This window comes from Leopardus geoffroyi, chromosome B4, assembly GCF_018350155.1.
Source record: "Leopardus geoffroyi isolate Oge1 chromosome B4, O.geoffroyi_Oge1_pat1.0, whole genome shotgun sequence".
NCBI classification, from domain to species: Eukaryota; Metazoa; Chordata; class Mammalia; order Carnivora; family Felidae; genus Leopardus; species Leopardus geoffroyi.
The window spans coordinates 72,010,436-72,036,628 of NC_059341.1; the positions used below are offsets into that span (position 1 = coordinate 72,010,436).

Consider the following 26,193-nt stretch of genomic DNA (forward strand, 5'->3'; position numbering starts at 1 on the left):
GTGATGTATCTTTGATAGTCTGAATTAGCTTTCTTAAGTGGACAAGGAACTAAAAAACAAAAATATCTTGGTCATGATAACAATTATCCAGGTGTTTAAAAGTAATTATAGATATCCATGAAAATCATCAGTTGCTGGTGGCATATTTTGCTGTAGATAAATGGAAGACACTATCATACTACTGGAAGACCATTATCACTATTATCTTTAAGAGATGAAATTTCTACGTATGAAATGCTCTCATAGAACACTTAGCCTTCCATTGACTAAATACTTTTCACATTTCACTTATATAATAGATATGGGTAGCCAGATAACCTAATTAAAATTTTATATTATGACATACGCTGAATATAAAGCAAAACTTTTCTGCAAAATCCTCTCCCAGAAAATCTGAAACTGCCTTATGTTCAAATCCCTACAAAATCTCGTATTATGTTTAATTATTTTATTTTTAACAAAGTTGTATTTGGGGAAGATAATCTAAAACAAGGTTTTAGATTAAAAGCTGGTTTTACATGTTATTTAGGTCATCTGATAGGTACCATTTAAACAGACGAGAGTATCACAGATGTAGTAATCACTTTTGACAAAATGGCCTCAAAATTGCCAAAAATACATGTCACATAAATAAGCCTTTTAATAACCACTTTAAATAGCAATATAGAATTTTCATTTGAAAGTAGGAATATTTTGGCAACCATCCCAAAGAACATGGAATATAAGAATCGGAGATGTTAACTTTATCATAAATAAGACTAAATCATATCTTTAACTCTGAAGCACAATCTTCATGATGGAGGATTGCCAAACGTAGTGACTATCACTAAGTTTCAAGACAATGCTAAGAGGAGATGTGGTGACGACTTATCTCTTGGATAATTCTCCAAGGAAGGTGGCATTTCTTGAGAGGTCTGGAGCATTAGGGATGGGGGGGAGATGATGATTGAGAGTGGGCCCTGCCCCTGCAGCGCCCTCCCCCCCCCCCCCCCCCCCGCAACCAATATGAGCTTCTTGCAGAATGCTAGTCCAGGAAAAACTCATGTCATTCAGATGGCAGTCAACTCCAAAGGAACCAGCATGAGAACTTTGTCTCTAAGAATAACAGAGGCAGAAAAGAAGAAGAAAATCCAGTAGCAGGTGAAGAACTTTCACCAGAAAAATGATACTATGGAGCAGAAGAAAATTGTGATTAACAAAACCCCAGGGAATTAAAAAACAATTAGTGAAGTCATTGTCTTTATAAGTTTCCAAAGCAATGGTACAAGAGTTTGGAGATCTCATGTTGTGAGACAACAGAGGATGAAATGGAATGGTAGGCTCAGGAAAGAAATGCAAAAGGAAGAAAATTAGAGAAATAAAGGTCAAATTAGACTCTCCACAAATATTAATCGACACACCCAAAATCAAGGTAAGGGACACAACTGAGGGAGTGGAAATTAAAGTTAGAAAGGATACACATAGAAGACAAAGACAACCAGTGTCTGCAGAATTGTTTCTCTAACAATAGAACTAAACAATAGAACTAAAATAAAGGAAAAGAAAAATAATACTTAAGGATTCTCAGAACAGTTAACAGAGTAAAGAAAAACTTGAATCCTTAGGTTGAAAGCACCAATCATGCCTGGAAAAGTGACAGACAACCATCAATAAACTTAGCAAAATTGTAATACTCAAGATAGAAAAAAGAATACTTTGGGCATCTAAGCAATAAAAACCAATTCACCTGTAAAGATGGGGAAAAAATCCCATTTTGAGTTATCTTAGATTTCTCCATGTTATCACTCAACAGTATTAAGAAAGTGAAGCCGTGCCTTTGATGCCAAGCTAAACAAACAAACAAACAACAACAACAACAACAACAACAATGACTCAATAATTTTACACTCAGTCTAATTGTTAGTCAAGTATAAAGATGTTAAACAATTGTTTGTAGGCTACATTGCTCTCATGCCCTTTCCTGAAGAATGTGTTGTAGAACAAAGTACAAACTTTGAAAGTAGTGGGAAAACTCCAGCAGGAGTACTGAAAAAGATCATTGAGTCAATTTAACTGTAGAACCAGGGTTAAGAGAAATGCTCCCAAACCCTAACAACACAGAAATGATGAATAGTGTAAGAAAGCATAATGTTCTGATTTTCCCATCTTTATAGATGAGGGAAGAAGATACTATTTAAAGATGATAAATAAAAAAGGGACATAAGATATTCAAAGAGTCAAAAAGTTAATAGGGTAAAATAATATAAGTATAGTAGGGTAATGGAGGGAGAGAAGGCAGAGGGAGAAACAGCAGAAATGAAATAAGTCAATGCTCATACTAGGGAGTAAATAAAAATTGAAATAAATAATATATATGTTAAATGAACTTTAATTATAAAGGTAGTAATTAGAACCAAATGGAAACATTTTGTATTTCAGTGGAAAGCACATAGTAAATGCATGGTGAAAGAAGAAAGAAAGAAGAAATTTTTTATTTATTTTAAATTAAAATTTATTTTTAATTAATGATGTCTAGAAAGGTTTCTTTCATTTTTAAAACTTATTTACAATTATATGAAAAATTTCAGGGTTGTGTTAAAATTTAAGGAAACTTCTATCAGGCTTCTTGCATATATGACCTTAAAGATTTAGAAGAATTTTCCAGAGACTAACTCTGGCTCTATACAATTGAAACCTTGCCTAAGAAGAAACTATTTAAATAGCTATATATGTACTGATATATGATTATGTTCAAAATATATTATTAAAATGAAATAACTTGCAAAATAGCATGGAAAATTATATGTATATGCTTGTTCATTAATATCCTTAATGTATATGCTTGTTAAGAGAATAACATTTATTTTTCTTAAATGATACTCTGCTATATAATAACTACCTCAAGAGGGGCACTATGTAGCCACGGTTATTATTATTATATTATGATCTTTTATCTCTATTTCATCAATATTTTTCATTAATATCACATGCTTAACCTAAAACCGTATCAAGTAAGACTAGAGATATAGTATGTAGTACCTGTGTGTGCGTAGTTTATAATCAAGCTAAGAAAAACCTGGCAAAATTGGAGAATGATACAGGATACAAATCAGTGGTCAGTTTTATTATACAAATCTTCTGTGAAGCCTTCTTAGATTATTGCAGCCTTTGGCAATAAGTTTTATTTTTTTATAGCAATTTTAGACTGGACATATTTTAACATTATGCTCTATCTTTATCATTTTCTAATAGTTCAGTATCTTATAGTCTTGTCTTTATGGAAGAGATGAGACTGATTGTCAAACCCTTTGACTCTAAATCCAATCATTTAACGCAGTCACATAAAGCAAATGCAGGCCATGAGAGCAATGTAGCCTACAAACAATTGTTTAATGTCTTTATACTTGACTAAATGGGTAGAAGTCTTAATTTTTTTTTAATGTTTATTTACCTTTGAGACACAGAGAGACAGAGTGCGAGTGGGGCAGGGGTAGAGAGAGGGAGACACAGAATCCGAAGCAAGCTCCAGGCTCCAAGCTGTCAGTACAGAGCCCAACGTGGGGCTTTAACTCACCAGCCTTGAGATCATGACCTGAGCCAAAGTCGGCCAACCAACCGACTGAGCCACCCAGGCGCCCCTGGGTAGAAGTTTTAGATAACAAAAAAAAAACATCAATAATTCTTGTAACATCTGCTAATACCTACTGTGTGTCCATACATGGAGAATAAGAAGCTGAGGCTCAGAGAGATTAATTACTTTGTTGCACATTTCCTTTGTTGCAAATAAAAAGCTAGTAAGAGAAAAAACTCAGAAGTCAGCCGGCAGGCTGTCTCCACAACTGGTCCACATAACAGTGCATTCCGTGTGTGATCCTGATGGGTTATTTCATCTCGCTGACTTCTCTTTCTCCATTGGTGGAAAGTGGAAAATAGCAACTTACTTTATAAGGCTGCTATGACAATTATTAAGAAAAATACCTCCAGGAGCTTTGTAATCCATGAAGCTCTATAGCAAACGTGTGGTATTGCTGTTGTCACTGCTGTCTTTCTGTTGCCATTTTTACCCCCATGTCCTATCTGCTCAGCTTCCACTTAGGGGAGCAAAGTTTCCACTTAGATTTCTGTAGAGATAAATTGCTTTTACAATCATTTACTGACTTTGAAATCTCAACATTCATGCTCGTGCTCAGATTGTACAATACCTATGCCCTACAGTAGCTTATATTTTACTGAGAAAGACTACCTGACAAGGCATAATGTGATAAGGGATGTAATGAAGTTCTGAGTTTTGTGCACAGACCTCATAGGGAGGAAAGGGAGAGTGACAAGATCTATGAGACTCAAAGAGTTAAATTTTCCTAGCTTGGAAAGAAAGACCTGCAATTTCAAATTCTAATAATCTTCCTCTGGGAGAAGCATCAACAAGTTTTGCATTATATTTATGCTACATAGCACCCTTTGTGCATGGTCTTGAGTCCTGCCTTTCCTGCATCTTTTCCCACAAAGACTGTCCTTGACCACCAACAGAAATGAATTTGATTTCTCTAATGCAGAAGGTAATTGGATTTTTTCTTTATTGAATGCATCCCTTTAATGACTGTCTTTGCTCCTGCCAATTTAGCTGCAAGTGACCTGACATTGATCTGATGATATGACTTAAAATAAAGAGTTGGAGCTGGGGAGTGAAAAAGACCAGCTGTCTGGCATCAGAAAAAAAAAAAAAAAAATGTGTGTGTGTGTGCGTGTGTGGTTCTTTTTTTTTTTTTTTTTTTTGCCTCATCTTGTCATTTTCCTGAGAAAATTCTTTATCCTTCAATGTCATTTTTACAAAACATGATACTATAATTATTGGTCATATAGCAGCAGATTGCCTTCTTCTAGAAAATATAATAAGTATTTCTCAGAAAGTGCCCTGGAGAAAACATTGAAAATTGAATAAAATCTACACAGTAATCATTCTGTTCCTTGGAAATATTTATTACCGTGTAGACTTTTTTTTTCTGGAACAGGGTGAATATTGCTGAACAGAATTAATTAAATCTTTTAAGAAGCTGGTATAACATGAAATATTTATTAAAGTATTTACTTAACCTTGAGGTTTTGTATAAATAAATAAAAATGGACACAAGACTTGCTATTCAAAAAAGTTACAAAGGAGTAGTGGATGAAATTGTTGTTTGGAAGAATAACAATTCTTTCCTCAAGGGAAGGTATGATATAAAACTCTTATTATGCCCAAGAATACATGCGATTTAAATTTTTCTACTTTTGCTTTTATTCACTTTTTAGTAACAGTGTAACTCACTTGATTCATGGTTATTTTTAATTTAATTTAATTTAATTTTTATTTATTTTGAGAGAGAGAGAGAGAGAGACAGCGTATTTTGAGAGAGAGAGAGCGTCAGAGAGAGAGGGAGAGAGAATCATAAGTAGGCTCCATGCTGTCAGCACAGAGCCTGATATGGGGCTTGATCCAATGACCTGCGTTGAAATCCAGAGTCAGACACTTAACCGACAAGCCACCCAGGTGCCCCATGGTTAAATTTTATTCTGTCATCTCCCTTTGTTCATTTTGACAAATATCATGAATTTTATTTGATTGAAGATACAATGCATGTACATTAGAGTAAGAAAGTAAAAAGTTGTAATTTTAAATTGTTGGGAAGAAGAAAATAGATGAGAAAATCATAAATTTTTTTAAAAAGTGAAATCAATGTTGTTCCCTTTTGAATTTTAAATGTTAGTTGCATTCACAATTATCAATATAATTAATGATTTCAAAGAGTTAACTGAGGGTTCGTATTAAAACTATTTATGGCATTTGTTGATTTGAAGATTCAAAGCTGCCTCACACAAAATGATTGTAAGCCCTATGTTAGAGCTGGCATAAATCTGCAGTGTTACTCCATGAAGATCAGTGAACTTTCTTTGGTTCTCATCAACCAGGAGTAATGTGGGAGTCCTAGTCCAAGAAATTATGTTGAGAAACAATATAAAGAATTAAGATTGACTATCTCCTGGAGACTGGGCTCCTTAACCTCTGTTCTGATTGCATTTTAAATGAGCCTGTGTTCTTGCATGCTATGAATGTTTCCAGAGACCATTTCTTGGATGTTGTATAGCACAATAAGATGGGCTTGCTTGAGAATTGATGTGCCTTCCACAGAAAGTCTAGTACTACTGAAGGTGTCATTGATCCAGAAGGACTCCCCACCGAATCAAAATCTGTCACCATAAATGATTAAATCTCACCCATTCCAGGTCAGGCCATTGTTGGAAGTTACATGTGAGTGCAATATTATATTAACACCAAGAAAGAGGTATTTTTTAATGGATGATGAAAATTCTTCGTTACTCAATTCAGTATATCTGATTCCATATAAATTTTCTTAATTTTGAATTGGCCCTATTTGAATTTGAATGTCATTAAATAAAAATCCAATTAATGAGGAGTGCCTGGGTGGCTCAATGGGTTAGGTGTTCGACTGTTGGTTTCAGCTCAGGTCATGATCTCGCTGTTTGTGGGTTCAAGCCCTGCACTGGGTTCTGTACTGACAGTGCAGAGCTTGCTTGGGAATTTCTCTTTCCCTTTCTCTCTGCCCCTCTCATGCTGATGTTCTCTTTCTCCCTCTCAAAATAAATAAATAAATAAAAATCCAATTAATGGAACAATATCCTCTTCTCTTGAAGGGAAGGTAGATATCCTGGAAAAAGGAAGAAGTGTGTGTTTGTGTGTGTATACACATACACCAAATATGTTTTCCTTTATTAGAGGAAAGAAGGAAATTCATTACCCATCCCATCAGATTTTTAAAAATGCTCTTATAGTAGGTTGTGTATAATACTTTGGACATTTCCTGAAACCATTAATGTGGGATGTGGCCAATGAGAAATTTATTTTGTTAATGCATTTTTAAAAACAAGCATTTATATCAAATCATTTTGCTATTTTTTCTTTAGGCAAATATTTTGCGGTCTTTTATATAAAAGAACCTTAGCTATTCAAAGGGATATAGTGACAAATCTTCACCTTTAAGGATTTTAAAGCCTAGTGGAGGGAGAACAAATGTACATAAGTAAGTCAAATAGAAAGTAGAAAGCAATAAGGGACATCGGAAAGATGGATCCAGAACTAGTTGGAGGGGCAGTGAGGGCATCACAGTGGTGATGTGACTTTGCCTAGGCCTCAGAAGATGGGCAGAATCTGCAGGTGAGAAAGAGAGGTAGAACATTTTTGGAAAAAGATGTAGGACTGCAGATGGCATGGAGGTGGGAGAATGCTAGGCTATTAAAATATGCTGTAAAACTGGGTCAAGTCCCATTCCTCACATAACATTGAAAAAAAAAACAGAGACAAAGGAAGTAATATTTTGACTAGTGATATAGTTAATAATCTATACATGCAAAGAAATATTTAGATTTTGGAGTTTCTGATTTAGACAAGCAAAAAGTATGGTATTTTATTTGTTATGTATGGTTTGCTTCTATGAAGAAATTCATGGTATCTTAAAGATGCCTTCTCATGTAAGGTAATCTTGATCGATGTTTTTAAAAAAGTCTCAGTACTTGACGTGTTAGACGACCTTCAATCTGCTCATTCATTTTGTAAAGTCAAATGAACTGCAAAAAAAATTGAACTGAGGAAATATATTCTTCTTAATTTTATCTCTGTATATGTTTAAGTGTTAAAATACTTACATATTCTCAATAAAGCGTTAAGTTATATCCATATTTAAACCTGAATGTAAGATTTCTGAAAGTGCTAAATAAGTTCCTTTTGTGGCTTCAGGTCACTGATATGATGCTTCAGGACAAACCCTATCCTGATTGGGGAAAATCTGCAAGAGCTTTCTGGAAGAAAGGAAATGTTAGGATCATTTTATTCTGGTAAGAGAGTGTTTCATTTATCGATTTTTAGCCTTCCATCATTCACAAAGAACTTGAGCTGGATGTAGTTTTTTTAGATATATAGAATTCTATGTAGAGAGCCATTTCTAGTGGATATTATGCTCCATTAAGATGATTAAAACCATAATCCTAATTATTTTATGAATTACTTTCTGCTTACACATTGTTGCATATGCACATTTTCAAGAGATACATTTACTAATAAAATAATACGTATTTTACCAGAGGTAAGTAAGTTTTTTATTCAGCAAAAACAAGCTATAATTTTCATCAATGAAATCTGCCATAAAAATGTCTCCAGTAAATTCTAAATTTCCAGTACATTTGACAGGATATAATTTTGCTTTGAAGAAGTTGTACAGAGAGGGAACCTATTTACAAATCACATCTGGTTCATTGGCATTCCTTCTTTACGTAATTTCCTTTAGCTCTCCAGACCAATCATTGCAATTAAAAAAAAAAAATCCATGTCTTATGGAACTTTGTTGTTTGTAGAGTCAATACTATTGATGTGTAATTGAAGAAGTTTAAACAGAAGATATAAGAATAGACAGTAAGAAGGGCAGTGGCCAAGTACAGATTCAACCTAATATTTGAAAAGGTGTGCACTAACACACAGAGTGTTGGAATGGATGATCACTTGTGCCTGATAAATTCCACCCTGCTCACCTGGCTTTTGAAATGATAGAGAAAAAAAAAGTTATTTGTTCTTAGATTTAATTCTGGGGGTTTATTTCTTCTTTTCATGTACAAACTATAAACATCATGGGGCAAAATAAACATTCTAAGCCATCTTTGTGCTTTAACACTAGAATTAAATGTTGGTAGAGATATATGGCATTCTGAACTCAATTCTTAGAGGTAAACAAAATGTATTTCAAATAGTGTTGTAAAAATGAGTATGATTTTGTAGACTTTTTTTATACCTTGTCTCTATGAGTCAAGTGTGGCCTATTTTTATGGTGCATTTGACCTTCATATTTTTTTTTCCTGTGTGAAAGCTCCCCATGTAGCTTGTCTGAATAATATATAATATAATAACTATAGGAAATATTTGAAGATATGTTTTGCTCCAACCACTATGCTAAGTATTTAACATTCTATGTATTTACTCATTTAATCCTGACAACCCTATAAGGTAGGCATTATTATCATAAGCATAGGTCTCTGACTGCAGAGACCCAGTTATTAATCATTACACTAGACTGCCTCTAGGAGAACAGATGATACATCACTGTGCAAATTTCCAAATGATTACCCTTAATCCTTTTTTAGGTAATGGTCCTCTATAAGAATGTGATATTCTGGGGAGTCATTCTATCCTATAGAATCCTCTATAGAGGTTTTAAGAATCATAATTTAAAAGAAGATAGACACTAATATTAAAAGATTTTATGGGCTATCTATCTTAAAACAATATTAATTTACTATGGTTACATAAATTTTCTATTATCTAATGCATCTTCAAAGGCAGGCTGCTGGTTATTGTTCAATATGGCCAGTTACTCAGGTCACATGCATACTATTTGCAAAAGTGAGCCATGCATACAGTAATCTCAAGACCCCTCTGATTGTCATTAGCTACTCTTAATTGCAATTGCTGTTTCAGAGGCGAGGAATCCATACTGGATTATTCCTTAAGCATCTTAGTATGTTTTCCTTGAACATTATTACTCAGGTCTATATATTACCAATTGCTCTTATACAAATGGGTTTATTTTTGACAAATGTGATAACATAGCTACAATGGATAACCTAAAGCATATTTTAAATGTTATAAAAATAATTTAATTAGTCACTGACAGATAATATTCTTGAATGGAGAGCAATTCAGTTCAATAAATTCACACTCTTATAGTCATTATTTTTGTAAAATTATTGATTATTAGATAATATATTTGAGACATGATTTTTTTTTTGTTGTATCTCAAAAGTGGTATTTCACATCATGGAGAACATAAAATAACTGGAAGAAAATTTAAAAGCCACTCTAAAAATATTTTTCCTATTTTATCCATTTCCATACAGTTAGATTATCTTGTCAACAGTTTTCATGGTTTTAAAAAGGGAAAATCTGATGCACAAAGTTGAATATGGAAATTATGTGGGAAGTAATGAAATCTTCTGTTTTGTTCATACTTTTTGGATAAAAGGGATTTAGCAAGTATAAAAGGAATTTGTTTTTTTAGCTCTAGGAGATAACATACAAAAATCATTGGCAAGGTTTCAAATGTAACAAAAGATGGTATTTACACACTGTGTGTTACCCACTCAAAAAGAGGTATTTTCTTTTGGTTTTGCCTCAGTTAAGGGAACAGTGATTAGTGTGGACAGCCTGTACTGGAGAAGAAATTTTGCAAAGAAAGTTTTCCTAAGTTGCAGTGTGATTATGTGCAGCATTTTTAGCAGTACGACATGCCATTTTGTTCTGGTAAACCTACCTTTTACCTACATGTAGCTGCTTTAATTCACAGATGTCTGTCAGATACTGTTTCCTTTGTAACTGTGGGGCTGAGTTCTTCCTTGATTCCTCGTGATAGATGTCTCTACGTTGAGGAAAATGGTTCCTGTCTCTTTCTGTAATTGTGCAAAGACAGAGCTGCTATAGCACACAGGCTTTTATGCCGGGGGTGAGACTAAAGTGATTGTATTTGAAAATACTAAATGGGAAAGGGAAGAATATTTATAGAACTTCCCTTCCAAAGTCCCTTTCTCAGCCCTTTTGATAATTAAAAAGAACAAGATCTAAGAATTTAAATCCTAGGTTAATTCCATACACTGTTCTATTTTACAGAAGGGTTATGAAAAATCATTTCCACTCACTTGTATCTGAAACAAACATATGCATAACCAGACATAAAAAAAAAATCCAAGTAATATACACCTGAAACTAATGTAACATTGTGCACGGGCTGTGCTTTAATAAAAATAAATTTAAAAAATATTAAAATCAAGTAATATATGTTAGCTCCTATTTCCCCATTTTATTTGTTCTCTAGTGACACAATTTGTATGCTTTTGATGGGAAGCATTTGGGGTAATATTTTCCAAAAGTTTAGCTTTATTTAAAAATATAAGGGAGACAGTCTTCTGCGATGAGTAGAGGAATGGGCAGAAGGAGGCATTGGAAAATCTGGTGTTCATTAGGGCTTCACAATTACTCCAGTACTTTGCCTTCCAGACACAGGAGGGTTTTGCACTTTTCTGCCCCCTCTGACCACATGACTTGCTTTGGCGAATTAAAATGTGAGTGAAAGTGGCACGTGTCACATCTAGGTGGAAGCATTTAATTGTCAATGAGAAGCACTGAAGGGAGCTCATTTCTCGTAGCAACTGAAAGTTTACATCTAGCTGGAGCCCTCGTCATTCACCTTCCCTGAATGACCAGTGTAAACCAAGCATTCTTAACAACACAGTGATCATATAGTGTGAGTGAGAAATAATCCTTTGCAGATGTTAAGGCCCTGAGATGTGGGGATTGTTTGAAACTGCATCCTGCTGAATATAGAAATTGATCCAAGAAGTTAAGTGTTGCTACAACAGGAGGCTGAAATTTTTGTCTTAAAGGCTGGACAGCAAATGGCAAAAAAGAAAGAAAAAACTGATGTTTGAGGCTGGAAAAATGGTAATACAGGTGTTATAGTGGCAAAGAATTTGGTAAAAACTGTGGTCTGTGATTACTTAGATGCTCCAGGAGAACTTGGAAAATTCTGCAAGTGTTATAATGTGTTAGTAATGTTAGTAATGTTAGTAATGTGTTAGCACTGTGTTGCTCTGTGCACGGGTGTACAACTGGTCACTTCCATTCCATTTTTTTTTTTATTTTTTGGGTGATTAGTATCTTTATATTTGAAAAACTACTTTACCTAGTGCTCTAATGGTTTGGGTAGACATCTCTTGATCATGATTATCTTAATTCTTAACTGAGAAACAAACTGCTATTTTTTCCTTTTTTGAATATCGTGGTCATCAGTAAAGTCTAGCAAAATTGTTTAACTTTCACCAGACAAAAGCTAATCAATAAATTATTATCTTAATATACATGGTATGGGTGAGTAACATGATAACAATAAAATATAGTAAAGTAATAAAAAGACGTAAGAATCAGTGGAAATGTCAGTCTGAGGAGTTTGGTAATAGCTCCCTAACATGCAATTAGATGTACATCCTCTATGACTACTTTTGAGTTTTCTTTCTTTTTTTCTTCAAAAGGGATGGGCTTTGTTATTCTGTGTGATCCTTTTCAGCTCTATAATGCTATTTTCTACTGTAAGATTAAAATATTGAAGAGTGAGTAATTCTGTTTGCTTTGCTCCAGAGGGAAGAATATGGACTACTATAGTCTGAATGTTAGTGTCCCTCCAAAATTCATATTTTGAAATCTTAATGCCCTATAGGATGGTATTAGAAAGTGAAGCCTTCAGAAGGTGCTTGGGTCATGAGGGTAGATTCTTCATGAATGGGATTAGTGCCTTTATAAAAAAGACTTCAGAGGGGCACCTGGGTGGCTCAGTTGGTTGAGCGTCCAACTCTTGGTTTCTGCTCAGGTCACAATCCCAGGGTCATGGGATTAAGCCCCCCCATTGGGCTCTATGCTGAGCATGGAGCCTGCTTAAGATTCTGTCTCCCTCTCTCTCTCTCCCTTTGCCCCTCCCACCTTCATGCGCGCGCGTGCGCGCGCACACACACACACACGTGCTCTCTTTCTTTCTAAAAATTAAATTAAAAAAAGGTTCCGGAGAGATCCCTAGTCCTCTCCCCCACGTGAAGAACAGTGAGAAGACATCGGCTATGAACCAGGAAGGGAACCTTCACCAAATTCTGGTGCCTTGATCTTAAACTTTCCAGCCTTTGAAATTGTGAGAAATACATTTCTGTGGTTTATAGGCCAGCCAGTCTGTGGTATTCTGTTATAGTAGGCCAAGCAGACTAACATATAGGCTAATGAATGTAAGTCACATGGAAGCAGATTTAGATTCATGTCCCTAATAATGTGAGCCTCTCAATGCTGAGTGAGCTTGCCTGATGAAAGGCTGGGTTTCCTGTCAGTAGAAGTATTCCAGCAAAGGCTAGATAATCTATCAGGGATGCAGTAGAAGGATTTTCACATTCAGGGAGACAAAAAGGGAATCACTTCTAAATTTTCATCAAACCTACTGATTCTATGACTCTACATGTTTAACTAGAAAAGCATTACATTTTATTTGCTTTATAATGGAGAGGATACTAATTATAATTTAATATGTTCTGTATAATTCCGTCATAATTACAAGGAAAATTTTTACATTAGACAAAAATTCATGAAAAGTTCTGGAACAACTATAGTATGCAAAACCCTTTGCCTCACTTTTCAAATAATAAATTAGCCTGTATCTTTTTTCTGGATGAATTTTGTCTTCTGGCCTTCAGCTTTCCTTCCATCTCAACGTGTCTTGTTAAGCAGTTGCCTATCTTTAATTAAAAGCTGCCTCTGTAACTGAGGAAAAGCATAATAACATTTCAAGCCCAAATCAGGTAACTGTACCTATTGAATCAGTCACCTTAATTTTAAACACTGCACAAAGTTAACAGGCTCCATTTAAGTGTGGCTGTTCCTAAACAGAGAGATCCAAGGATATACTTCAACTGGCTCTCTTGCTAGATGTAAGTTTTCTACTTCTGGATAAAAAGGTGATTGATGTTGCATTACTGTCTTGTCACATTATTGTCATATTATTTGGAGATTTTCATTTAAAAAGTGAATTCTGCATTTATGCATGATAGATGTAACTCCCAGGCATACATTTATACCTGCATGTTAACACAATCACATGCCCTCCCAGACTTAATTTTGCTGAATTTAGAACGTATGTTTTTATTAACTATTTAAGTAAATACTTATTAAGTGCTGAATGCAATGTAAAATAGTGGTTAAAAGCACATAGTCTGGAGCCTGCTGCGTGGCTTTCAGTCCTGGCTTTGCTACTTACTACTGTGTATTAGTTATTATTTTGTTTTAAATGGTATTATGATTGCTGTTACTTGGCATCGGGTGGTCTCTGTGGCACTGAGAATATAACTTTGAAAGAGAAAATGACTCTTGACAACATAATTTTCTGTCTGATGAGAAATGCAGGGTGTTGAGGGGTCAGGCAAAGCCAGCCTTGGGTGTGGGTGCCATGATGTGGTGCTAAGAGAGCTCCAGGGATTGTTTTGTAAATGAACTAGAACCTCAGTGTCATCTCAGGATAAGCAGGAGTCAGGTGAGAGGAAACATGGCAATTGGTTACGGGAGTGAGGCAAAAGGAAAGTTCAAGGGTAGCACTGAATGTTTAGGCTTAAGCAACTGAACAGATGGTGATATTATTGACTGAGATAGAGCATTGTGGTAGAGGAGTAGGTCTTGTGGCGGGTGGAGGGGGGGGGGGTGAGGGGGTGGGAGGTGTGTAATAAGCCCAGATCTGCAGGATGACATACAGTAAAACCTTGGTTTGTGAGCATAATTTGTTCCAGAATCATGCTTGTAATCCAAAGCATTTGTATAGCAAAGCGAATTTCCCCATAAGAAATAATGGAAACTCAGAAGATTCATTCCACAATCCAAAAATTTTCATAGAAAATGATTACAATACTGTAATATAATACAAAATAATAAAGAATATACAAAATATAAAGGAAAATAAATGGTAACCTGCACTTACCTTTGAAAATCTTCATGACTGGTGTGAGGGAGACAGAGAGGAGGGTTATTGTGTAGGATGACTTTTACCATCACTAACAGGATCATTGCTATCTCTTGGCTCAATAGAACCTTTTTTAAAAAATTTCTTTATTAAGTTTATTGTGAATGGGGAGGGGCAGAGAGAAAGGGAGAGAGAAAATCCCAAGTATGCTTCGTACTGTTAGCACAGAGCCCGACGACATGGGGCTTGAACTCATACTGAGCTGAAATCAAGAGTCAGATGTTTAACCGACTGAGCCACCCAGGCACCCCAGAAACTTTCTTTTGTGCAACTTTTACAAGGAACCTATCCAATGACACTAGCTTTGCTTCCTTTTGAGGATTTCTCAGAAATGTGACATTTCATTGTCATTAAACATATTCATCACTGGCACTGCTATAGGCTTATTTGGGTGGTGCTTTTCTACAAAATTTTGCACTGTTTCCCACATTTTACACATCTTCCTAATCTTATTCGAAGTGAGGGATTCCTCTGCCTTTTTCTCCTCCTCCTCTGCAGACGAGATGCAGACATAGACTTCTTATAAAACCTTGCAGTTTCAGCCACTTGCATACCTCATTCATACTTCTCAATGATTTCCTTCTTAACTTCCACAGTAATCATCTTCTTACCGCCTTTCTTTTAGACCTTTTTCTACATTGGGGCCATTGTATACGCTCGCACAGATGTTGACAACAGTACAATATTAATAAACTCTTGTCATATACTGTATCTAGTGTAACTGGCAATAAGGCAGCAGAGGAAAGGGACTAGATCTACAGGCAGCCTGACCTAGAATGAAGCAAAGCTTACCTAAGCTTACTCTTGTATGGAAAAGCCAAGGACTGTCCACAGGTGCTTTGAAGTGACAAAAACTACCCTAGTGACAGTTGTAGGTACTTTCCAACATTCTAAAAAATCACTGATCTACCAAACGCTGTGGCCTGAGACCCAGCATCCAGGCATGGGAGATGATAACCCACAATCCTGCAGAGGGGGAGAGGGAGGGGGGAGAAAGAGAGAGAGAGAGAGAGAGAGACGGGGAGAGAGAGACAAGGAGAGAGAAGAACCATTGTCTCAGTTGTGACCATGTGACATTCAGCATCATGTACTACTCGTATTGCAAGACATCACTCGTTTATCAAGTTAAAATTTATTAGAAATGTTTGCTTGTCTTGCAGAACACTCACAGAACAAGTTACTTGCAGCCCAAGGTTTTACTGTCTCTTATAGAATATAGTGAATGGTATTGCAACAGCATTGTATGATAACAGATGGTAGCTACACTTGTGGTGAGCATAAAATAACGCTATGTACTTGCCGAATCTCTATGTTGTATTCCTGAAACTAACGTAACATTGAATGTCAACTATACTTCAATTAGAGAAGGGGAGAGAGAGAGAGAGATACTTAATAAACAATTCTTTATATACATCTGAAGCTGCAGAATGAGGGAATGAAGTCCAAGACAGAAATATTACTAAAGTTTGTATTTCAGTTTATATTTTTACTCTCATGTAGATGTTGTTATCTACATGCATATGGTTTTTGAAGGAATGTGAGTGGATGTTGAGTGAATAAAAGATCTATGATAAAACCTGTAGAGCTCTTTTATCTGGGAACAGGCAGAAGAAGCATCTATAAAGAAGTCAGAGAAAGAGAAGACAGAATGAAAAATATGAAAAGGGGCCAGGAGAAGAGAGAGTATCAAGAGATAGAGAAACATCAGCAGTCAAATGCTGGATGTCTAACAAGCAAGGTCAAAATGCAAAGTGTCTCTGGTGTTTTGCTGGTGACCTCAGCAGGAATGCTTTTCTGGAATATTGCACTAGCAGCCAGACCTGTACTGGGTCAAGCTGTGATTAGGAGAGGAGGAAGTAGAACCAGGGAGTATAGTCAGGAGGTGAGAAAGAAGACTGAAGGGATGTCTATATATTTAGAAATGAATATTCTCAATGAAAAAAATGAAATATTTACCGGTTTGCTATTTATTGATTTGTTCAGAGCATATTCATTTCTAAAAGAGAGCTCGTTTCAAAGTATTTGCTGAACAGATATTGAACTAAATAAAGCCTCTTAAATTAAATTCTGTGGTAAAAATTTACTATGTGTGTAATTCTCATTCTTTAGTAGGAAGGTACAGTGTAAATAGTTCATATGGTTTTAAATTAAAATACCTTTAAAATTTTAAAAGAAATGTACTAAAGTGGAAATGGTGATTAAATTCTCTACATATCTCTGCCTATATCACAGTACTTGAGAGCAAGAATGACCTCTTACTGTTTTCCAAGGACTTAGCACAGTGCCTGACACACAATAAGCATGAAGCACATTTTTGTGAAATTAATTACTTTGGTGAGGACCTTCAAATCTAACATACTCTATAATATTTCTGAAAAATTCTCTAGACTTCATTAAAATGATTAAATAGTAATTAAACATAAACATTTTCACTTAACATTTTCACATATACATTTCATATTCAGTTGATGCTTTACAAGAAAAGGTGTAATGTTTCTGAGTTATTCTTTCTGAAAAATGTTTAAAAATATTTAATTTCAGTACTTTAAAAAGTCATTTAAAAAAAGAAAATAAAAAGTCATTTTGGTTCCAAATTACATACTTTACCTACAACTAGAAATTCCATTAAAATACTATAAGATGTATAACCACAATGACATAATTCCAGCCCCTACTGACCCTGAACATTTTTATCTTCGGATCTTTTCTTTATTTCTTAAAGGTAAGTGAGGTTTAAGGAAAAAGAATTAAATAAGCTGGTCTTAAATTGCTTAATAATGCCTCTATCATAGGCCTTTATTCCAATTGCTAAAACCTGAAATAGCAACATTGAGCCCAAGAGTAATCCTTGGATTTATGAATTTTTGAAAGAAAAATGCCCTTCAGTAAAGGCTTAGAAATACCGCATTAGATTTTCTGTATAACAAGAATTGGTAGAATAGTTATTCCTCTTTAGTTTTAAGTCTGCTGGTTGAATGGAGTACTCCCTTGAGCCATAAGGCCTAAGTCATACTTATTAAGTTTCTAAAGTATAGGTCATTATTTCAAAAAACTCCCTTGAGTTTGCATATAATGGTATAAATGCACAAAATTAAACTGGAAATCATAAATTCTAGAAGAAAGAAGGCAGCATTTAACCAAGTATAGTGACTTGACCCATTTCAGGAGTGTGACAATCTTTGCCTATCTTCACTGTTTCTCATGACACATGCCCCCCTCCACCGTCTCTAGTAGACTAAAGTTGCAAGGCTTTCATAGTAACAGAACTTCAGACATCCTACAACTTGACCTGTTAGAAAGCCCACACATTTTCTTTCTTGCTGTTTCCCCACAACTTGTAGGAACCATTGGTGGAATACTTTGAAGTATTTCTCTTCATCCTGCAAATGTTTACCAAGTGGCCACAATGCGGAGGACTCAGAATGAAATGCTACTACAATAATGTGTTTTGGTGCACAGAAGTCCTCCTTAAAAAGAGTGTTTGCTTTTGTGTGCTTTGATCAAAACCTGCCTGTGAGAATTAAGATTTTCTGTTCAGGTGACAGTTATATCAGAATAGTGGTTATTCTTTACATAAATTATTCCAATCATATTGTCTGTCAGCTTTTTGTAGAATGAATGAGGAGTAACAAATCTCAGTGTCGCCAAGGTACAGCTGGTTGTTTAGTACCCATGATTCACTGTGATTCACATCTGGTTCAGAGATTGGTGACCCACAAACTTAATTTTGTGGTACATTAGTCACTGTTGGAAACTCACAACTGATTGGTTTTCAAACCAGAATTGCTGGTAACTAATACTCCGATGTTCTCTGCAGGGCAACTTTTTCACCATCATCAAGTAGAAAGGAATCATTGTTTACTTTGTGAGCCATTGATCAAAATTAAGGGAGGTGAAGACTGCAGGGGAGGGTTTATCCAAGACAAGTTGAGACTTGTGACAGTTCTCATCAATGAGTGGTTTCTTTCAGGGACCAGACTGCTACTGCTGTTGGTACCCTAATCCACTGTAAATTCTGCCAGCATGGCTGATTCTGTAATGCCAGCTCTTATTTTCAGAATATTCTGTTCCTACATTTCCCCCCATTGGCCAGAGCTCCCTCGTGCTTTCTCTCTTTACAAGAAGGGATGGATGCACTAACTGTATTGAAGGTTGAAATGCTTTGATGTTCATTGTTGCACCCAAAATATATAAAGAACTTACGAAACTCAGCACCTAGAAAGCAAATCGCCCTGTTTAATAATGGGCAGAAGACATGAGTATACATTTTTTCAAAGAAGAAATACAGATGGCCAACAGACATGTGAAAAGATGCTCAGCATCACTCATCATCAGGGAAGTAGAAATCAAAACTACAATGAGATATCACCCCACAGCAGTCAGAGTGGCTAAAATTAACAACACAGGAAACAACAAATGTTGGCAAGGATGTGGATAAAGGGGAACCCTCTGACACTATTGGTAGGAATGCAAACTGGTGCAGCCACTCCGGAAAACAGTATGGAGTTTCCTCAGAAAGTTAAAAATAGCACTACCCTATGACCCAGAAATTGTACTATGAGGTATTTACCCAAAGAATACAAACATACTAATTGGAAGGGATACATGCACCCTGTTGTTTATAGCAGCATTATCAACAGTAGCACCTAGGAAAGTTTTTGATGAGCTAGAGGTAGAATGTATAGGCAGGTGTCACAGATCCAACGAGGCACTCTGAGTTTGTTCTACATATTTTGTTATTAATCTAAAGGTTAAATGAAATCTGATCATGATAGCTGGGCATATGAGTGGCCCACAAGGACCAGTGTATCTCCATGCATAAGCTGGACAAAGCTTTGCTATTGTCAGAAAAAAAATACAAACTTTCCCCATTTATATTTGTTGACTATGTTAGGCACTCTATTGGGAAGGCAACAGTGGACAGAAAACATACATAGTTGTTGCCCTCCTGTAAGACTTACTTTCTTCCCAACTAGACTGATGGTAAGACATAAATAAAGAAATAAGCAAATTTAAATAATTCCGAATAGTAATTTCTACAAAGGAAGCAAGTATCAATAACTATCCCTTTCTAGTTCTCTTCCTCCTCAGGTCACATTTTTTGAAAGGGTTGTCCACACTCACTCTCCACTTGATTTGCCAATTACAGTGTCCTCTCTACTCCTATTCCATGGTAGTTTATTGCCATCATTTCAGCTTTTGTCAGATTTCTGAATTTTCAGATGTCTGAATATCAGCTTTTGTCAGATTTCTGTTGCAAAAACCAGCACTTTTTTTGGAAGTTAATCATGCATTGTTGACCTTGGCAGATCATCTTTTATTTAAGGTGAGCAGTTATGAAGGACATAGTTGAAAAGTAATATCTTGACCTTTTCATGATGCCCTTAAGTCAGACAATGAGGTGGAACTTTTTGTATATGTATTAGACATTGCATTATTTTAAAAATTATATATCTTTTTAACAAAATTTTCAATTAATACCAGTATACAGACAGTTTATTTAGAGTCAGAATGACTCTTGTCTTTCCAAAGCACACATCAAAATATGGAACACAGGCCTCAAGAGGTAAAATAGGAATTTATAAGTAGGAGAGATGTGTTATATAAAATATGTACTAGCAACTGAATGTGTGTCTCTCCAGAATTCATATGTTAAAACCTAATGCCCATTGTGATGCTATTTGGAGGGGGTGCCTTTGAGAGGTGATTAGGTCATGAGAGTAGAGCCCTCATAAATGGGATTAGTGCTCTTATAAAAGAAGCCCCAGAGGGGCGCCTGGATGGCTCAGTTGGTTACTCAGCTCATGATCTCAAGGTTCTGGAGTTTCCACCCCGTGTCAGGCTCTCTGCTGTCAGCACAGAGCCCACTTCAGATCCTCTGTCTCTCTCTCTCTCTCTCAAAAATAAATAATCATTTAAAAAAATAAAAGAAGTCCGAGGGAGCTCGCTCACTCCTTCCACCATGTAGGACACAGTGAACGAAGATGGCTAACAGTGAACCAGAAAGCAGGCTCTTACCAGATAGTGAATCTGCAGGAGGCTTGATCTTGGATTTCTCAGACTCTAGAACTGTGAGGAATAAATTTCCTTTATTTATAAGCCACCCAGTCTGTGGTATTTTATTATAGCAGCCCAAACAGCCTAAGACAGCACATCCAGCAAAAATAATACTTTCAATATTTCACTGGTTTGGGTTACAAATCTTTTATTTTGAACTGTTTCCAACTTACAAAAAAGTTGTAAGAATAGTACAAAGAATTCCTGTATACTTTTCTTTTATGTTCCCCCACTGACAGATTTTTAAAGACATTTGCTTTATCATTCTTTCTCTCTCATTCACTATATAGTTATTATTTTCCTGATGTTGGTAATTGGACTGCAGTCATGTGAGACAATGCCCTTCTTTTAGGGAAGAATAAATATTTCATTGTATTTCCTAAAACTCTTCTTTTAGGAAAGTATAAATACTTTGTGATATTTTCTAAAACAAGAATGTTTTCTGGCATTACCACAGTCTAATTGTCATAATCAGAAGATTAATATTGCTATAATACTTGAATTTATGGACCTTATTCAAAGCTTGTCAATTGTCTCAAAAATGTTCTTTATAGGACAAATAATAAAAAAGATAAATAATAAAAAATAAAAAGACTTTTTTTATTTTCATCTGATTCAGTCCTTCAGGACAGAAACATGCATATATTTAGTTGTCAAGCTTCTTTAATCTAGAACAGAACACTTATATTTCATGAAGCTATTTTTTAGATGTGTAGTCTTTTGCAGATGCTGAAATAAACTATTTTCATTCAATGATGAAAAATTATTAAAACTCTTTCAAGATTTGATGAGCCTTAGACAACACATAATATAGTATGAATATTTTATATATATCCAGGCATTTAGGAATTGAAGATATTCTTAGCTTAACACATTTTCATTTTGAATCAGTGAACTTTTGAAAAGTAAATGTTGCTTTATGCCAATATTCTTTAAGCCTGTCCTTCTATTTGTTTTATGTAGTTTAGAATCAGCAATACTTTAAACAAGTGTTCCGTAAGCTCCAAAAATAGACTCCACTGGGCTAGAATTGACCATGAGTTCCATTTGGAAATGGAATATTACCAAAAGGGATTATGGTAGTCATGAAAGGAATCATGGAGGAAGGTGTATTTAATTAGGTGCTTGGAGAAAGCTGAGGTCAAGAAGAGGCAGAGAGAAGCAGAAACATCACATGACAGAAGGTGCAGCAAGAAGTAACAAGCAGTTTGTATCCCAGACCCAAATGGGTACCTGCAATAAGAAAACCTTTTTCTTCCCTTAAGAACCTTGTCTCACAGGGCTGGGTTTCAGAGCAGGAACTTCCCACGGTTCTTAGAAGCACTGAGGTTCTGAGCAGGTAGATTATACACAATGACTTACCTAAAAAGGTAAGACTGCCTTCTGGGAACTGTCAAAAGCCTGTTGATCATAACTAGGTTCCAAACTCAGAACTAAACAAGCAATAGTGTTGGCATAATGGGATTCACCTAGAACTGAGTCAAAGATATTTAGTCCTGTAACCTCCAATGAGAGACACATATTTACATGTTAGGCTTTTATTCCCAGCTGTGCCATGAAAATCTGCATTTTCATGGTTTTCTTGGCATGTTTTCTACCGTGAGTTGAGTGAAGAGACTGTTTTGTTTTGCTCAGTATTCCCAGGGTGTACTAGGTAGTTAATAAATATTTGTTCAATTGCTGATGCCAGAATAAATGAGTAAAATCTTTCTTGGTAAACAAACTAGAATCTTCTTATTTATTTATTTTACTTACGGAAAGTTGCTCTGGAATGAGGACATCCTAATGGGGAGGGTTTGTCTGTACAAGTAACCTCCATTTTGTCCTTTCACGGTTCACCCTCCTGTTGGGGTGTCTTACTGTCATTACTGCTACCATCACCACAACCTGGGCCAGGCATAATTGGAAACATATTCTTTGTTTCTCTTTATCATAATTAATACAGTAAAAAACCTTTTTTCGAAAATCAGCACTAACCATTAAAAACAGAACAAAAAAAGTGTTTTAAGAATGTATAGATATCATGCACACAGACTGATATTCTATATACAGGTCTGTAATCCTCTGCTGTCTTCTCACATCAGGCATCTGAACAATTTCAGGGACTTTTTACCTTTTTCTGTTTGCTGCTCTGCCTGATTCTTTGTGGTTCAGGCCACCTCATTTCTGGTTGTAATGGAATCTTTTCTGAATAAGTCTGGCACAATGCTACAATTACCTTTCCAGGATAGGTCTGAGTTACTGACACACTGTGGTGATCAATCCTGCTCTCCAAGTATTACAAACGAACAATACGGTAGCCCAAACCTACATGGAAGAGTTAGCAGTAGCTTCGAGTCATTTCTGTTTGATTCTCAGCCATGTTATCTTCTCCATCATTGTCTCGCTATTGAAATAGCCTTACAATTCTATTCCAAAATGACTACAATTTATTGAATACTTCTTGTGTGCCTCATATTGGGCCCTTCACCGTCATTGTTTTAGTTAATCCACACCACCATGGTAATCATTATTATCTGTATTTTAAAGATGAAAGCCTGTGACTGAAAGAGGTTGCATAGCTGGTGAACAACAAAGCTGGAATTCGATGGTGGGCAGGCTGACTTCAGAGCCTGCATGATACTGCACAGAGTGGCCTCACTCATTCCAAGATTTTAAGACATTTACTACATTTAACAATGATTAGTTTTATTTTTCACATATGTAGAGTCCAACAATCCTTTGAGTATATCTACCTATGTTCTAATATCCTCCTATTATTGACAAAGAAATTGAAACAAAAGTCCAGTGACCTACCAAAGGCCACAGAATTAATTAATGTCTCTGTGACAATGAGTACTCAGGGCTATTGGCTCCTGGTTTAATATTCTTTTTACTGTATTGCATTGCCTCCCTATATTCTTTTTTAAAAAATCGATATAATTCAAACTAAAAGAATTTGCCAATGATTGGATATGTTGAGATAACAGCTCTTGTAAGCCAATAGTAATAATCAGAACATTCTGTGTAGTTTAAATTGATGTAATTGTATATCATTTTCTCTCAATTACTGGAATTAGGCAAGAAAAAGATGTATAATATATAGTTTAATATGCCAATAAAGCATGATGTATTAAGAGAACCTTCACTTAAGTTCTCATATGAAAAGCCAATTGCTGTTTTTCTTATTTTATCTTCAGACGTTTCAAGGTCCTGATTTCTTCAAAACATAATTTTCAAGGTTGAAAATAAAGATTTAAGTCGATATCCTAAATTCTGGCACTAAGAACCACCACAAAACCCCAGAATTTTACCTGGGAACACTAAAAGTGAAAAGATATTAAATATTACAGCTGGTCAAGGACTCTACTCCTGAGAAAATAGCAAGTTAAACATTCCTGCACAAAATATCTGCCAGAGAGAGAATATTCCAACATTGATTGTAAGAATGACTAGGTGATACCTAAATTTTTTTGCATTCTAAAATTCTGTAATTCTGCATAGACTGTTTTCTTGTGTAAGGTTATCTATGTGTTTGGACAAGGCATGAATTGCTCAGAATAATGATTAAAGCAACTCAAATTAACATCCTAAGGAAATGTGAGTTTGAGCATGCTGATTTTATGGAGCACTGTCCAGACATTAGGAGCTGTGTTTTGGCAGGATATTTAATGACATGAGATATGGAGAAAAAATATGCTGATCTAAGTAACTTTGGTAAAAAGTGTTTTGACTGGGAACTAAAAGACTAAAGACAAAAGGAACAAGACATAAACAACTGTATTCTAGTTGGTAAAGTTACTTCTCATGAGGATATGGGTTAACAGTTCTGAGTCTGTTTTATGTACATGCTGGGGTTGATCAATGAATAAATGAATGGCAGGTGGTGGAAGCCAAATTTCTCACTGTAGAAAAGGGAGGTTACTGATTAACCGGGGGGTTGGAGCTGGCTACAGTGAACAGTGTGGTACTGGATTAGAGTCAGAAACCTCAACATAAGCTCGCGGTTGGCCTTGTAGAGATAAATGGATACTTACAGAAATAAGATTAAATATTGCATTTATAGGTGAAAATGCGTATACATATTTCCTAGTTTTGTGTGCGGAGATGGCTTAGACAGAATGACAGTCCGGTAGTAGGTGCCCAAATCTTGGGCAACTTTGACCAACAAAATAAATGAAATAGTACTAGATTGTAATCCATAGTATCAAATAAATATCCATGAGTCCACACTAATATAATAAATGACTGAATAAATAGAGAAGAGAGAAATCTCCCATATGGGAGAATTATAAATAATTTATATAGATACTCTTCCCTTCAAGATAGCGAAGCTTAACTCCTCACTCCTTGAGTATGGGCTAAATTTTGTGACTTGCTTCCAAAGAATAGGAAGTAATACAATAGTATGGAAAGGAGGTTAAAAAAAAAAAAGTAACCTTATCATGGAGAAATCTGGCAAACATCACCTGGCCAGGGCCAGTTATTCAAGTTTAATGTCATCAGTGATGAGTCACATTGATAGCATGTAGATTAAGAACCTACGCATCTGTAAAATTTAAAACATTTGTTTTAGACACTTGGAGTTGTTGGTTCAGTGTTATCTGTAGACAGTGATGGCTGAGGTGCAACTGATCCTGTCTAACCTTTTAAGCACTATTCTGGCTATGAACTTCATTCACCTCTCCTACCCCCACCCCCTGGAACCTCAACAGTTCCTTTGTGTTGATTTCAGATCTCTGCTGTCCTCTCAGAGAGGTATCTGAAGCTGGTTTAATCTCTTGAATCTAGCCACAATCCTCTCCAAATGCCCTAAAGCTGTGATATCATTCTTTTGTAAAAAGACCTGCCGCCTCCCATGGGCTACAGCCTCAGAAGCCCTGATGTGTTTGAATGCCTTCATATTTATCTGGTAATTTCTACACGTCACCACTGTCCCTTTAAAGTGGACCCTGATGATGTAGGGGATAAGATGTTTTGCTGTCTGATCTCTTCATCCTTCTTCTATCCCTCTTTTACTTCTAATACTCTATGGCTGGAGGGGCAGATTTCTCCCATTTACATGGGCAGTTATTTCTTTTATTGTATCCATTCTGTATTGTCTCCATTCCTGTGTTCAAGTCAGCCAGCCCTCTTGACAGAGGAGCCCTGAGATATTAGAAACCAGGAATTAACAAGGATTAAGATATATTGGCTTAATATTTCCAAAATTTAACCCCATTTAATCTCTGCCCTGATCCGGGCATGCAAATAGTACTATAATGCCACATACTAGGATTTCTGGGAATAGAAATCCTTTCAGAATACTATGTTCTGTAAATTACATATTATGGTGGTTGAAGACCCAGAAAGATGAAACTGTGAAGGGTGCACTTTGGTAAAAAGTCATAAACCAAGAATATCAAAATCTTTAACTTTCTTTTAGTCCTCAGTCCCTAGGCCAATCCATATGAATTTCTTTCTACTAAGATCCCCTTTTTCCAGCATTATAATAGCAGTATTTCTATAGATGACTTGGGCCTTTACATTATGTCAAAGTGCCCTTAAT

General features: G+C 35.7%; 1 protein-coding gene across 6 annotated transcripts in view; it reads left to right on the top strand.

The window, feature by feature from the left end:
- Positions 1 to 26,193, top strand: part of TMEM117 (transmembrane protein 117) — a 490,241-nt gene that overhangs the window by 318,954 nt on the left and 145,094 nt on the right. For all 6 annotated transcript variants that reach the window (XM_045466029.1, XM_045466026.1, XM_045466032.1 and 3 more), the window contains one exon: positions 7,769 to 7,866. In XM_045466029.1, coding sequence (XP_045321985.1) covers positions 7,769 to 7,866 — 98 coding nt within the window. The remainder of the gene's footprint in view (positions 1 to 7,768; positions 7,867 to 26,193) is intronic.